The following is a 14,481-nucleotide window of genomic DNA, read 5'->3' on the forward strand; positions in this document are numbered from 1 at the left end:
ATTATTGGCTTCTTGTTCAAAAACCTTAGATATATATAATTTACATGTTACGTAGATTTATGTATTTGTAAAATTATATTATATAAAGTGTCATTCTCATCTTCTAAATGATTCAACCATCATTTGAAAAAATATAGGTTTGCTTTGTACCAATGAAAACAGTGTGTTACTGCGATTTGAATAAGATTTTTTATTTACTCTATATTATATGTAGGACTGAAAGTTTGACAGATAAATGTCGTAATAAATTAATTTTCGAATATTAGCATGATGAAGATTTTATCCAAGAAGCCATGCTTGGTATATTTTCGTATTTATAAAGCAATTTATATGTAACAATTTAAGATAATACCGTATTAGATGTACAAATATATGAAACACTTTTAAACTCTACTGGCATGATCTTCATACATTTTTTATCCTTTTATGTACCAAAAAGTATATAATTACTTGTCGTTTTGTTTTACAGAAGCTAAATAATAAAAAGAACCTCGTAAGAAAATCTTTTTTGTTCACTCGATTTTCTTGATTTATTATATATGCAATATGTTTATTATCGTAATTACTTAAGTATACATGTCATAATTTTTTCTTCTGCATTGGATCTTCACGAATTTCAAGTGAATAATATTTCGCCTGACTAGTGATTTTTTATTACAGCAAGAGAAAATGAATAGATTAGTTTTTTATACTACATAACTATGGAGTCAATAAAAAACAAACATCATCGTAGAAGATTCTTTGTCCATGAAATGTCATTTAAAGATATGCCAAGTAGCATCAAGTACTTAACAATATGTTACAATTTGTGTATGCAAAATAACGTGCAACAGCTGTAAATTTCATTTTTTGTTTGTTTGTTTGACACTGATAAACGTAGTATCCACTTAAAATAACCCACCTAAAATAAATCGTCACGACCAATTGACATCTAGGTAACCAAAGACGATCACCGTAATTCTTGAAACTTAGTTCTTTGCACATTGTTTATCATCGCGCTGACAAGGCACCGAAAGCAATTGAACTTATATAACCCATCAAAAGAAATTTCACGTATTTAAAAATGTAAAATTGGCATAAAAGCAAAATTTACTATAAGCTCAATCTGAATTTTTTCCTTTCGACGCCTCGCACATATAATTTTCTTTTTCTGATTCCGAGGTAATAATGATTGAAATTTTTTATATATTAGTCATTTTGGTACAGCAATAATACATACATATACATAAAACTTGTGTAAGATTAACGAGCATGAACTAACATTCCTGCTTCAAAATTAAACGACACCGCGAAATACGATTGAAAAAAAAAAAAAGAATAGACCGTCAATCGACGAATCTAGCCGTCATAAAAACAAAACTAATCATTGCCGTGAGAATCGCATTACGATACACTTTTTAAATATTTACTTAAATTAAATTCACACACAATTGAACCTATCTCACAAATACCTTGCTTCTTTGAATGACAAAGACAAATAAGAGAAAAGCAAATTGCAAAAATCTGTAAAATAAAGCTTGATTTGTGTCTACCCGCGTCGTAACTATAGTGAGTTGTTTCATAATAATGTTCTATTCTTAAAAACGTTTCCTCTACTAAATAATATAAGTTCATTGCCTATGTATCACTCATTATCTCAAACACGACGGACAAATCAAGTTAACAATATAGGCGCTTCCCTGTGAAAAACAAAGAGCAGGAATGAGATAATCAGTTCAGATCGTAGAGGGATTCAGTTGTGGACATTTCAACCCAAGCCCCTAGCAGCAGCCACCGCCTTGTAAACTACCTTGACCTCCTGCTCCAGCTATACCTCCTGGACTTGTCGGTGAGTGAGATGGCCCAATCTTGATACCATTGGCCTGAAAATTTGAAAAGATAAGATTACAAACAATAAATTGATGACTATGTATGCAAATAAAAAAGAAACTGAACATACCTCATTATTTATATCAAATACACCTTCCTGAATCTTCTCATAAATTTCTTTAGCAGTATTGATAAAAGCTTCTTCTACGTTCGCAGCAGTCTTTGCACTGGTTTCCATGAAAACAAGTCCATGCTCTCTGGCAAAAGCTTCCCCTTCCTCTCTTTTAACTTCTCTTCGAGCATCCAGATCACTTTTGTTGCCAATTAGCATAATAACCATGTTGGAATTTGAGTGTTGTCTTGCATCTTCCAACCACGTTGTCAAGTGATTAAAAGTTTCTCTGCGAGTAATGTCATAAACTAATAGGGCTCCTGCAGCACCACGATAGTAAGATCTAGTGATTGAACGGAATGCTTCTTGACCAGCCTATTAGAAAAAAGCCATTGTTGTATGAAGCATGAAAATGACTAATAATAAGACAAAGAAGTATTAATTACTGTATCCCAAATCTGAAGCTTGATTTGTTTGCTATCGATAGTGATCATACGAGCACCAAACTCAACTCCAATGGTGAGATCGTGCACAGGTTGAAATCTTTTATCTGTAAACTGTAGTAGGAGACAAGATTTTCCGACGCCTGCAAAATGGAAAACATTCGTCAGTGCTACGCAGCAGAACGAGAGGCACACGGTAAATATAAACAAAGAAAAATCAATATAGATATAGTATCACCGTGTTATTTGGATAGGAAACTCCGAAATTTTATTAAAAATAGGATTTAACATGTCTTTTCCAGGGATTTCATTTCAGCTAATTAAATATACAGGTTAATTTAAATACCATTTTATCTTGCAAAAGTAAGTAGGAGGAAGCAAGAGAGAACTGATAAAGTATAACATCCCCAGAGTGGCCACGAAAAAAGAAATCATCTTGTTGCGAGAGCAAGAAAAAGGTCTAACAAACGCGCAATAAATGATGCAAAGCCTAAGAAAAAACAAGACGAAAACAATAGAAGCTATCAAGACGAGTATGAAGAGACATGAGCGTAGTGGAGTATGAAGGGGAAACGAGCGAATCGTAGTTTTGTTGATTAGAGTTATGGAGGACTCACCCGTGTCACCAATGATGATGTACTTGAAGAGGTAGGCGTACGACATGTTGACGATCAAACGTAGACAAGAAATCGGAGATCAGGATGCTTTCGTTTTTTTTTCAATCTGGCGTGGTCAAGGCAATTGGTGTTCTCTGTGTATCTGTGTTGATGGAGGGGCAGCACTCTGCTTTGCTTTTGCTTGCTTCTCTTCTCTCTCTCTCTCTCTCTCTCTCTCTCTCTCTCTCTCTCTCTCTCTCTCTCTCTCTCACTCGTGCTTGTGTGTTTCGCTTTTTTGACGGTCTTATCGCCTTCTGCTTGGTTGTTCTAATGACGTCATCAAAAAAACCAGCCACCTAGCAGTTGAGAACAGATGCTCGATGCCTTCGGAAAAGTCCGGCTAAACTCGGTATGGTTTACGTGCTATTGAGTGACCGTAATATGGCGATTACGCGCTAACTTTTCAAATAACAATACTATTTATTAATATTAAAAAGTTATCTAAGCTATGTAACTATTATTAATATTAACTTATTAACTCTCAATAATGCAATAATTTCAGATGTACTAAGTAACAAAGTGAAAGACATAAAAATATAATATAAATATTAAAAACTATATTTCTATGTTCATATTTTGTGCCATTCTGATGCATGACATTTTATAATTATTAGTTGAATTACTAACATTTTGACATCAACGGTAGGAAAAGTAATGGAATTTAAAAATGAGAAATTATGATACTTTAATATTTTATTCTTTTAGAAGTAATTTGACTGATGTTAATGCAATAAAACTATTTTCTTTTATCTACTTTTATTCTACAAATATGGTATAACTATAGTGCATTGTTTATTATAAATAATTACGCATACTCCGTTATAAGAAAAAAAATCATTTCAATTATCATTACAAAATTTTCCATTAGGAAAAATATGAAAATTAGTAAATTCTTTTTCTATAATTTATAATTTATTCAAAAATTTATAATAAAGCTTGAAAAATAATTGTCTTGTATTTTAATATTATCATTGGATTATTAAAAATATCTCATTTTTTTTTCTTAACAGACGAAAGAACAAAGTTGCGAGGTGAAATTCTAGAGTCAAATTCCGCTTTTAAAGATGGAGATAATTGCATTTCTGACAGATACAAAAATCGATCAAATAAAACTAGAGTTTCAACCAATGGCGCAAGGAATAATCGTAAAGAGCTAAATATTAAAACTCGCTTCCACTGTTTTAAAAAGTCTTTGACGTCAGTTCTCTCGTAATCCAAATCAGTTGGTCGATCTTTTGGATCCAAAACTTCAGTAGCAACTTTACAGTACCTGCCAATGACAAAAGTTAAATTACAATATCCTTTCAGATAACAAATGTATATGTTAAAAATACTAAACTCTTTGAATTCAGTATTATCTTTGACTTTAGTATTTTTCAGCTGCCTCCGCCGCAAAGCAGGATTTTTCTCAACCAGCAAGAACTCCAGAACAGCTCGATATGCATGAACCTGATATTATCACGTTATGAAAATTAAATGAAACATTTAAAAATACAGTAGCAAAACACTCGTGTGAAAGCTACACGATACGCACAATCAAGTCGTAAAAATCGTTGGTTTTCAACTTATCACAATGTTTCTCCAAAGCATGACACGCAACCTCTAATGCAGCGTAAGACAATTGATTATTGCCACCTCTAGTTGTCACATGTTGACTCATTGGATACCCTTTCTCTACATCTCCGCTATACATTCGAAGAAACGACAGAGAAAAGGTAATTTACAACATATCCGTGTATCATTAATTTACTTTCACTTATCATATGTGCGGATCTGACTAATGTTAGACGTTACTATTTATGACAAAATTTGATTCGAGATGCAACATACGAAACCTCCGCGGAAGAAAAGATAATGTATTCCATCATAGCTCTCGCGCAGTAAATAAAGGCACACGACGAAAATTTTGTAATTATAAAGTAATAAAAAAGGCATGGCACGAGAATTCCGAGGGCGCTTTATATTGCACAATTTCGTTCATTTTTATCGTAAAAATCGCTTACGTAACGAACCTGAGCGTCAGTTTCATATAACAGCAACCAACGATGCAAATGAATTTGACGCTCTGCTCGTTGCTGTAAAATCGCAGAAGGGTTGCAGCCAAATCACCACACGGATGCAAACCAATTAGACCAAAACCGTCGAACTCTTCGGCGCCGAAGCTTAGCGTCAATTGCTCGGCTAACTGTCGTCTCGCTGAACTCGACGCTTCTACTCGTACGGCGAGCTGATGCGGTGGCTTTCTTTCGCGAAAGTCCGACAAATACTTTCCTAACGATTCGGCCAATTGCTTATCCCATTTTCTACAAACACATAAATTGTCAACTTTAGCTTTTATTTTCGAACCGAATATATGTTAATATATCGACCCTTATGTAAGAATTATTTAATAATCCGTGGAAATTGTCTACAAGCTTATGTAAATATGCAATGTACATGTTTTGAGAAGTATACATTTTAAATGCACCGCGTCCGTAAAATGCAAGTGGGGAAAAGATGCTATATAATAGACTATGTTATGTCTATAATTTATCAAAGCGCTGCGCACGGTAATTTCGCGCGCGCGCGCGTGTGTGTATGGATGGGGGGGGACTCAAAGTTATTTGTTTAAATTAATTTCAACGAATCATATTTCGCGCTTATGCAAAGAGAAACGTATAATGCTTACCTAGCACCTTCGAGTAATGCTGGGTTTTGTTCGACGCATGTAACCTTTAGATCGTACCTGTAAGCCAAAACTCGAGCCAAATGACCCATGCCAGCACCCACGTCAACGACACACGTGCATCCGGCTTTGCTAGCGCAATCAGCTGCTATCTACGTTCGTTTGTTTTTTTATTTTTGAAGAAGATTGATAATTCGGGATTCGGTGTATTTACCTTGGATATGACGTCGATTTCGTATCTCTTCTTTGTTTTCACGTGCTTTTTGAATAAATTATCAAATCGTTGGTCCTTCGCTGAGACTTGATCGTTCTCTTTTGAGTTGGTTTTTTGAGTTTGACGGACGTTTGAGAAGCATCTAATTGCGGCATCTCTTTTGTAATCTCTGGGTATCTGTATATTATTAATAAGAACTCTGAGTGCCAACAATGATAGTGGCCAAACACGCTTGCTAAAATCAGTATAAATCGATGTTATCGAACATTTATAACTTAACGACCGATCGCAACTTACTTTCCAGATTCTTCGAGGATCCACTGACCTAACTCTTCAGGCATCACGCCATCCAAAATGTCCTGCCAACTACTTGGCAATTTACTCCACAAATTTTCTTGAAAAAAGTCCTGTGACATTCGAAAATTTAAATTGACTGGGATGTTTGTCGTGAGATGGCGCAAGCAGTCTAACAACAGCTGATGTATCAACGCGATAATTCATACATCGTGATCGTTCAAGGGTGAAACACGATTTTCGCGAATCAAGAACCTTCCAAAAGAATAACAAATTTACCACGACGTAAGCATCCAACATCCAACCGTAGACACGCATAGTGCAAAAGATCTGATCGATAGCGAAGCAAATTCTGGAGCAAGCATGACACGCGCAAGCGGCAGCACACGTGTTACGTTTGAACGCGGCCATACTTGGACTGATCAACTGTTTTCACACCATAGCCGCGAAATTGAAGCGCGCATTCGCAGGGCTTTCGTTGATCACGGGAATCAACCTCGATAGGAGATTTTGGGACGTTTCGAAACTAATCAATCGTATAAATCGCTATTTTGCACTTCGAAATAAATTGAAACTAAACGCAGTGGAAGTTATGTCCGTTTACAGAATATAATTTCGCAAAACTGATTATGTAATTTCCGAGAAACTTGAACTACACGGTGCGAGGTGAAAGGCGTCTATAAATCTCTCGGATATTCTCAAGATCTGCTACCATTAAAAAGTAAGCCTCTCTTCAACTACACCATTGATTGCGGTGTCACGTACGCTGAGTAAACTTGAATTACGATCGGGACAGCCGCATCGCAACACCTTTCAGCGACAGAGTCCTAATGCAAAACTCGTTTGGAATACATAGAAGCCGGGGATTAGGCATGCACATGCGCTTTAGAAACTACTCTTCCGCGTCGACTAGTGTCCGTTGCTCGGAAACGGCTCTCGAGAGCAAACAAAATCTAATTATGCCCACGACTCTTTTACGGAAGTGATCGTTACGCGAGTAGAGCTCGTACGAATCAATTAAGCGATATACCTATATAACCAATGCGCGCGATACACAGCAGGAAAATTGTCGCGAACGAATATTACTCTCGTATCACCTCGCTTTCACGTAGCACTTGTGTATACTTCAGATGTTGCAGCCAATTGATGGTTATTGTTGAGCTTCTGTTTATTGAAACGGCGCGCGCGTTAAAACGAGAAATACGTTTACGTATTTTTGCAGGAATGCATCCGTTAACAATAAGAAAAAAAATAAAGAAGCAGCCGAGCCATAACGTACAGCACGTCGAGTGACGTGACGTGCTTGACGCACGTGAAAGCAGATAATCTTCAGTGGTAAAGGAGAGGAACATTCACCTTGCGTGGCAGCACCGGTGACGGATTTTAGAAAACTTAATTAAGCCGCCGGTGGCAATAGCGCGCTGAAATTACCTTTTGTCGAATTAAAGCCCCCCCCCCCCTCGTCGGCACAATGCGTGCCGATTGCGCTGAAAAAATTGGCAAGGTAATCGTAAAGGAAATAAAATGGCAAAAGGACTTTCACCGCGCCTATGACACGGCACTAACCGTGAATCAAAGGGGAGACGATGAAAGAAAAAAAAATGAGTCTCTTTCACGTGCGTCGGTTATATATCTACGTTTCCATCATAATAGAAATCTCATATCGTGCGTGCTATATCAAGATCGAACTCGCGGCGACGATGTCGACCATCGAGAAGTTCTCTCTCACTCTTCTGCAAGTGAATTCCCTGAATGGCGAGTATGAATAAAAAAGCGCGGCTTTATCGCACTTTCACTAAGGCGCTTAATATGGGAGCGAAGATGTTCGATATCCATCTTATGCGAAAATCCGCACGTTTCATGAGGATTTTCCTGCTTACAAATAGTACCATAAAAACCTCTTGACGGTATACGCTTGTTTGTCTCGCGGCACGCACGCAGACGGCATTTTGCGAATGTCGTGGATTTCACGTTCACGTAATTCTTATAAAATTCCTTGTTTGGTTTTCGGGGGGCTCATACTTTGAGCTTCGCTTGCAAAAAAGAAACGTGTTTGTGCGTACATTTCAAACGATTAAGATGAAAGTTGGGTGGTAATCGAAGTACTTGTAATAGGTTTTTCTAAGCTGGATAAACTTTTGAATTCGAACTTTCTCATAAAGTCTAATAATACTTTCGTTTAGTTTTTGTATATGAAATAAATTATAGACGCGATGGCGCGTAAAATAAAATGTTTAAAGCCTATATACCGATATCTTGTCGATGAGAATTGAGAAAGAAACTATACATACAACGCAAGGCTTTTCACAAATTATGATCCTATAAATAATTCAAGTATTTCAAGTTTCTCGGTAAGCCATTAACTTTACTTAAACGATTTAAAAAATAAGGTACGATGTTGGAATTTAACTAACAGAGTGCACGGAAAATTGAAAATCTTGGAAGCGTATAACGCGAGCGCGCGCAATTCCAGTTGTTGGCCGGGAATGAAAAAAAAAATCGATACTTTCTGCATAACAAAGCGACACTTGCGTATAAAAGATGGCCAGCGAGCAGAACGAAGCTACAGCTTTCATCGAACCGCTTCGTCTTGTAAAGCGACTTACGTGCGCACGAAGAGCTAGTATTTCATTCCTCGGACGACACATAGTGCCACGCGTGGGCGTTTAACTCTCTCGGGCTTCGGCGTTTTCTTCGAGAGCGATTTCAACTGGGCTTCCGCGGTCGTCAGCTGCCGTGTCGCACGTAGGCAGTACGACGACAGCCAAGCTCGATCGCGCGAATCGCACATTCCCTGGGCGTCCGTCCGCAGTTCGCCGCGCGATCGCGAGCCAATAAGCGGAGCTGCGGCGTCGCGCCGAGAGAAGCGGCGTCCTTCTCCGCCAGCGAAATGCCGAACAGCCGCGGACGCGCGTTTTATATTTTAATAACGGTTGCGCCGCGCGATTCCGACGGCCCACTTTAGGCCTCGGTTTCTTCGCGCGCGCGCGGCTATCACTTTCACTCTTACGCGCGTGCTCGCGCAGATAGGCAACCCCTCTCACATTCCGACTTGCGCGCATCCTCCTCAATTTTTTTTTTTCACGCGAACGCACCCGCTCGCTCGCGCAACTTGGATGCGCGCATATAAAAATGAGTCACTCGCGAGCAGCTACGGCCGCGAATCGCGAGCCTAGTGGCTAGACACCTTTTTATTTGCGAGCGATTGTCCGTTTGGTGATATCGTCTTCCAATGAAAAGTTACCCGTTGAGAAACAATGTCTTCTCCTTATGTAAATTCATTCTTTTAATTGGTACTCGTGTTTTGAAGGTAAATGTCGAGGAAATTGCAATGCTTGCGAGCGTAATGTTACGGGCTCGAACGCATCAGTTTTCTCGCTAATTTGACGCGTAAAAGTGCTTATGTAATTTGTCAAATGTGACGCAACGAAGTGTGTGCGCTCAGCCCACATTTAAATTTGAATATTGATTATTACATAAATATCGAAGATTTGACACCTGTCAGCACGCGGACAAAAAATATGCCGGCAAATTGGAAACTGCACGTGCAAAATGATTAATCGAAATTTTAATTTAAATTATGAAACTTGCAAGATGAATAAAAATAGATGTTTAAATTGTCGCCTTTCGATATTTTTGTCAATTACACTTTAATATCTGTCCCCTAAAGTGAATTCAACGAGGTAATTCTAATCGATGGAACCGATAAACGTCATGATACTATCGGCTGATTTTGTGGAAAGTTGTTGAAATTACGGACGCACGATGATGAGCGCTTTTCATCGGTATAGTTAGCTTTTATCAACGGGCAACATATTAAAACTTGCTTAGTCGATGTTTTCCCAATTAAAATGGCAAAAAAGACAAGATACTGTCCGAAGGATGCACAATTGAAAGTATCGTCGCACAGAAAAGATGCTGCTCATAAGCGGCTTTTATGAAATTAATATCCGCATCGATGCGTACTTTCATCCTCGCCACGACCGGTCGACTGTTTAGATTACATAAAGTGTCTCTTTGCCAATAAATTTTTCTTCCGCTTTACTCTCTCCCAGTTTCATTTTTCAAATATTTTAATGAAAAGTTCTGAACTCGTCAACCGCGCGCATAATTTATTCGCGTGCCCTGGTGTACTCGGGCTTCCAGAGGGAAATAATGAAAATTATATAAATAACGATTGATCGAACAAGCGTATTTAGGAATAAAGAGAGATATAGTTACATGAATAATGCACATCTCGCAGTTGCGGGGCAGAAGGTCTCTGCGCGCGGCAACTTTCACTCTTTTCGCTATTATCATCGCGTCTCGCACTTGTTATGCGACGAAGAACGAGAAGAAGAAATCGGCGCATCTCCGAAAGGCAAAATCAGCAGGACGCAATCTGCATTCGCAAAACGAAAAAATATGTCAGTCCGTCGCGCGACAGAACAATAAAATAAATCACTTGGAGCGTCCGTACGTCTATCTGAAAGCCAATCGCGCGCGCGTCGCGCCTGCATTTCCCATTTCCCGTACGGTATAATAAACACTCGGGTAGACGCGCGGACTACGAGCAGGGATTACATAAATTACGCGTTGGAAAAATCGCGTTTCGTACGCGCGTAAAGGCGAGACCGTAACGTACAATTTCAGCGTCGAAGTCTGGAACAAAAAAGGAAAAGAAAAAAAAAAAAAAACTTTCACGCTCCCTTGGCTCTAAAGGTGAGTGCTCGTCGGAGGGGAGAGAGGACACGTTAATAACTCACCTGCCGATTATTAACCTATATTCACGGAAAGAGTAAAAAAAATGGCTCCACGCACGCATTGTTTGCACAAGAAACCTGGCGCTCTTAATGACTTACGCTGCTCTGGAAAATGAAGAAATCTCCCCTGCCGCGAGCCTTGCGTAATTTTCATAATCGCGCTTAAGCGCTACGGCTGTTTTTTTTTTTTTTCTTTTTTAGCTTTTTCCTTCACACGCTCGCTTTGGTTTCTTATTTACGATTTTCCGCGCGCCGCAAAAGTGCCGCGGCGACCGATACCTCTGGCGGCGTAATTTATGCAATCCTTTTTTCGCGATCGACCTGTATTTTTCTCTTTCTTCCTCGCGCGCGCGCGCGCGTGTGTGCATTTTTCTTCTTTTTACGAATCGATGCCAATCAACTCGGTCACCGAACTGGCCTGCCTCTCTACGAAAAAAAGTCATCTAACGGTGCGCGCGAAAAAAAAAACGAATCAGCAGCGACACGCCTTAAAAGACCAACGAAACGTGGATCTTTTTTTTTACTTCATTCCACGTACATTATTTCTTCTTTGTAATTTTAATTTCTCTCGAGTGAGTGAGAAACTTTCACAAAGTGAATTTTTTGACGAGGAGCGAGTTTTATTTGAATTTTATAATGCACGTTTGCGCGCAGAGTTTTCCAATGAAAATTGCGCGTGTCGCTGTAAGGTTCAATTAAGTTTTGTGAGCTATGTAATTCCGCGTTTACAGCCCGTAAAAGTACGGCGATCAGCCTAGTTGATTTTTGCTGTTAGAAAATGTACTCTTATGAAACTTACTTATTGATACTGAACGAGTGTAATCTACTTTCGACATATAGCATCTTTGCTAGATTATGAGAGGTATATCAGTCATTGAACTGTAACCTACATCGACGAAAAACTTGATTTGCGTGGCAAAATAAATCGGATCAACAAATATCTGTATCTCAATGATGTACGTCACTTAGTTATAACTTTTTGTGTGTCGGATTAAAACAGGTATACGTCAATTTACGAGAACGTATGCAACGATATAATTATTTAGAAATATCTACGGAATACACGTGCAGTACTATACGTATGTTTGAAGAGAGCACAGTTATCTTTGCTTTATCGCGCTTTTCCCACTTGCCACAATGGCTGCATTCTCATGTCTGCGCAAATGATGGTTCTGTTTACAACTTTTGATCGTCTAAGCGTTTTCCGCGATCTCTCGCGTCAATATGCCGCAATGAGGATCACAAAATGCAGCCAAGCATCGCGCGCACAAACGGTGAAAACTTTCTCGCGCCGACCGAGAACCTTCTCCGCCCATTAATAAGGAGAATCTTTCCGAAGCGTCTCTTCGCGAAAAAAAAAAAAAAAAGCAGATTTAGCGCGATGATTTACCAAACGACCTACGATATCGACCTCGATCATTCTAATCCGTCGTACCATGGTAGCCATACGTAATTAACCATCCCTCTTTATCGCCGCACAATGCATCGTTTTCCCAAATGCACATAAAAAGCGCCCGAGAGAGAACAGGCATGCATGCGCGTGCATGTATGCACGTATATCGATATACATCGGGTCGTCAGCGCGGCCGCTTCGAGCCCGCTGCAAGTGAAAGTTTTTGCGGCCAAGTAGGACGAGCGCGCGAGAAACGCCGAGCTGCTCTGCCGCGGCTCCCAAGTAAGTGCTGGACGCGCTCGCCGAGAGCCTCGCGGATATGCGCTTCGCTCGACATTTCGCCGGCGTCCGATCTGCCGAGCGGAATTCCATTCGAGAGTGCTCGCCGATCGTCCCGAATCCGAACGCGCGTCAGGTGCACTGCATCGCGCGCGAGCCGACCGCCCGACCCTGCGGGTCCGATCCGATCGACGTTCACGCGTTACGCGAGGTTGGATGCGCTCTTCGGCGCTGCCGCCGTACGTTATCGGCGAACGAGGGACCCGAACGTTAATTCATCGCTGCGAAGCGTCGATCCAACGCGATTGTCCGCGTAATAATTGGCCGCGGGCCGAGCAATCCGATAAAAGAAAGACGCGAAAAATATCAATGAATAGCCGACATATATCATCAATTATAGCGATGCATCCTCCAAGTCACGAATTGCCAATTCACCTTCGAACCGCTCTTGCGTGAAAGCCGCGCGCATGCACGAGGCAGCCAGCGACACGCGAAATAGAGAAACGGCGGGGAATGAAAGCGAACTTTTCAGCAAGGTCACGTTCCGGATCAGCAGCCGCGGCAGGCAGATGGGAAAAGGATGATCATTGAATCCCGATCGGTGTGTAATCGAGGCGACGCGCGAGGGCGCGGGGGTGGCGGTGAAAGTTCTCGCGCCGAGGATATTTACGAGTCCGTCATTCCGACCGTGCGAATCCGTCATTTCACTCTCGTTCGTCGCCTTCGCGAAAGTCTTCATAATCTCGTTTGCTTGGCCATTAACGAGACGTATCAATGGTCGAGCTATAAATCAGCCGAGAAAAGCAGCCGCGCGCGCGAGCAAGAGAGAGAGAGAGAGAGAGAGACATCGTGTTGAACACAGCGCACAATGCCCATGCGTTTGAATATCTCGTAAAAGCCTTTTGGATTTGCCCCTCTTGGCGCAAACGGAGATGGCTATCTTAACGTTTCACTTTATTGTCCCGCTCTGCCTGGCTGTCTTTTGATTTCGCGCATTACCTAATCTCTTACGCATCGACGTTTCCCAAAACAAAACGAAGCAAAAATGAAGAAGAGAGGGACAACACAACGCGCGCGCGTTGTGTATCCCGGAAGGAGAGGCGAGAAGAGATTGATATGCAGCGCTAAGGAACCGCGAAGAGAGCTTCGCCGTCTGGGAACGTCGAGCACAATGCCGACTCGAATCCTTTTTTTCGCGGATAAACGCGAGCGCGGCAAGGCGAACGGAGGATCTGCAAGAAAATTTACGATTTGCGCGCAGTCCCCCGAATGCTCGCTCGGGCGCGAACATAGATAATCGACGCAACGGGACTTCCCGAAAAGCGGAAATTTTTCCGGGCTCCGTTCGGCCGCGACGTTTTCATCGTAAAGGCTTGCACCGGGGCGGTGAGGCTGCATCGAACGGACGAGGCGCGAGGGTACGTATCTCTCCGCGAGACGATGTCGCCGCTAATTTCATTGCGTATTCCTATCGTAAAGGAGCGCCGCGCGAGATCCCATCGACGAAAAATAATCGAGGAAAGTCTATTCTCCGCGACTCCGGACCCGCGAAGGCGCCTCGGGCCATGCGATATATCCCTCTTGGCCATGTGTATGCGCGATGAGAAAACGCGCGTACGGCGGCGCGTTTAAAATTCCTAATTAATTAATGAGACTTCCTCTTTGAGACGAGAGAAGGTGTATATGTTTCATGGAATTTCACGTGGATCGTCCGTACGCCAAACACAGAAAAAATTTGTTTTCGTTATTACTTTTTTTTTGTACGTACGCCGAGGGAGAAAGTTAGCGCGGTATGATGTGCGTCTCGTTAAGGTTCGTAATTTGTTTTTATCTGCTGGGAATATCCATAAAAAAGAAACAAGAATACGAAGAAA

General features: G+C 40.9%; 2 protein-coding genes across 4 annotated transcripts; both read right to left on the minus strand.

Annotated features, from left to right (window-relative positions):
• Positions 1-196: 196 nt before the first annotated feature.
• LOC131674112 (ras-related protein Rab-2) lies at positions 197-3,300 on the minus strand. The gene is made up of 4 exons (XM_058952629.1): positions 2,982-3,300; positions 2,368-2,507; positions 1,940-2,296; positions 197-1,862 (listed from the first exon to the last, which is right to left on the minus strand). The coding sequence occupies exons 1-4, from the start codon at positions 3,025-3,027 to the stop codon at positions 1,761-1,763; spliced, it is 645 nt and encodes a 214-aa protein (XP_058808612.1). The 5' UTR covers positions 3,028-3,300; the 3' UTR covers positions 197-1,760.
• A 622-nt stretch (positions 3,301-3,922) lies between these two features.
• On the minus strand, positions 3,923-6,664 carry LOC131674110 (methyltransferase-like protein 25B). Of its 3 annotated transcripts, none has more exons than XM_058952625.1 (8): positions 6,473-6,664; positions 6,197-6,306; positions 5,900-6,134; positions 5,746-5,837; positions 5,024-5,323; positions 4,555-4,705; positions 4,360-4,469; positions 3,923-4,290 (listed from the first exon to the last, which is right to left on the minus strand). In XM_058952625.1, the coding sequence occupies exons 1-8, from the start codon at positions 6,602-6,604 to the stop codon at positions 4,011-4,013; spliced, it is 1,410 nt and encodes a 469-aa protein (XP_058808608.1). In that variant the 5' UTR covers positions 6,605-6,664; the 3' UTR covers positions 3,923-4,010. The 3 variants fall into 3 exon arrangements, with proteins under 3 accessions (XP_058808608.1, XP_058808606.1, XP_058808607.1); XM_058952623.1 differs by having other exon boundaries at positions 3,927-4,290; positions 5,689-5,837; XM_058952624.1 differs by having other exon boundaries at positions 3,930-4,290; positions 5,033-5,323; positions 5,689-5,837.
• Positions 6,665-14,481: the final 7,817 nt, after the last annotated feature.

This window comes from Phymastichus coffea, unplaced genomic scaffold (genome assembly GCF_024137745.1).
Source record: "Phymastichus coffea isolate CEN01 unplaced genomic scaffold, Cenicafe_Pcof_1.1 PCOF00212, whole genome shotgun sequence".
Lineage (NCBI taxonomy): Eukaryota > Metazoa > Arthropoda > Insecta > Hymenoptera > Eulophidae > Phymastichus > Phymastichus coffea.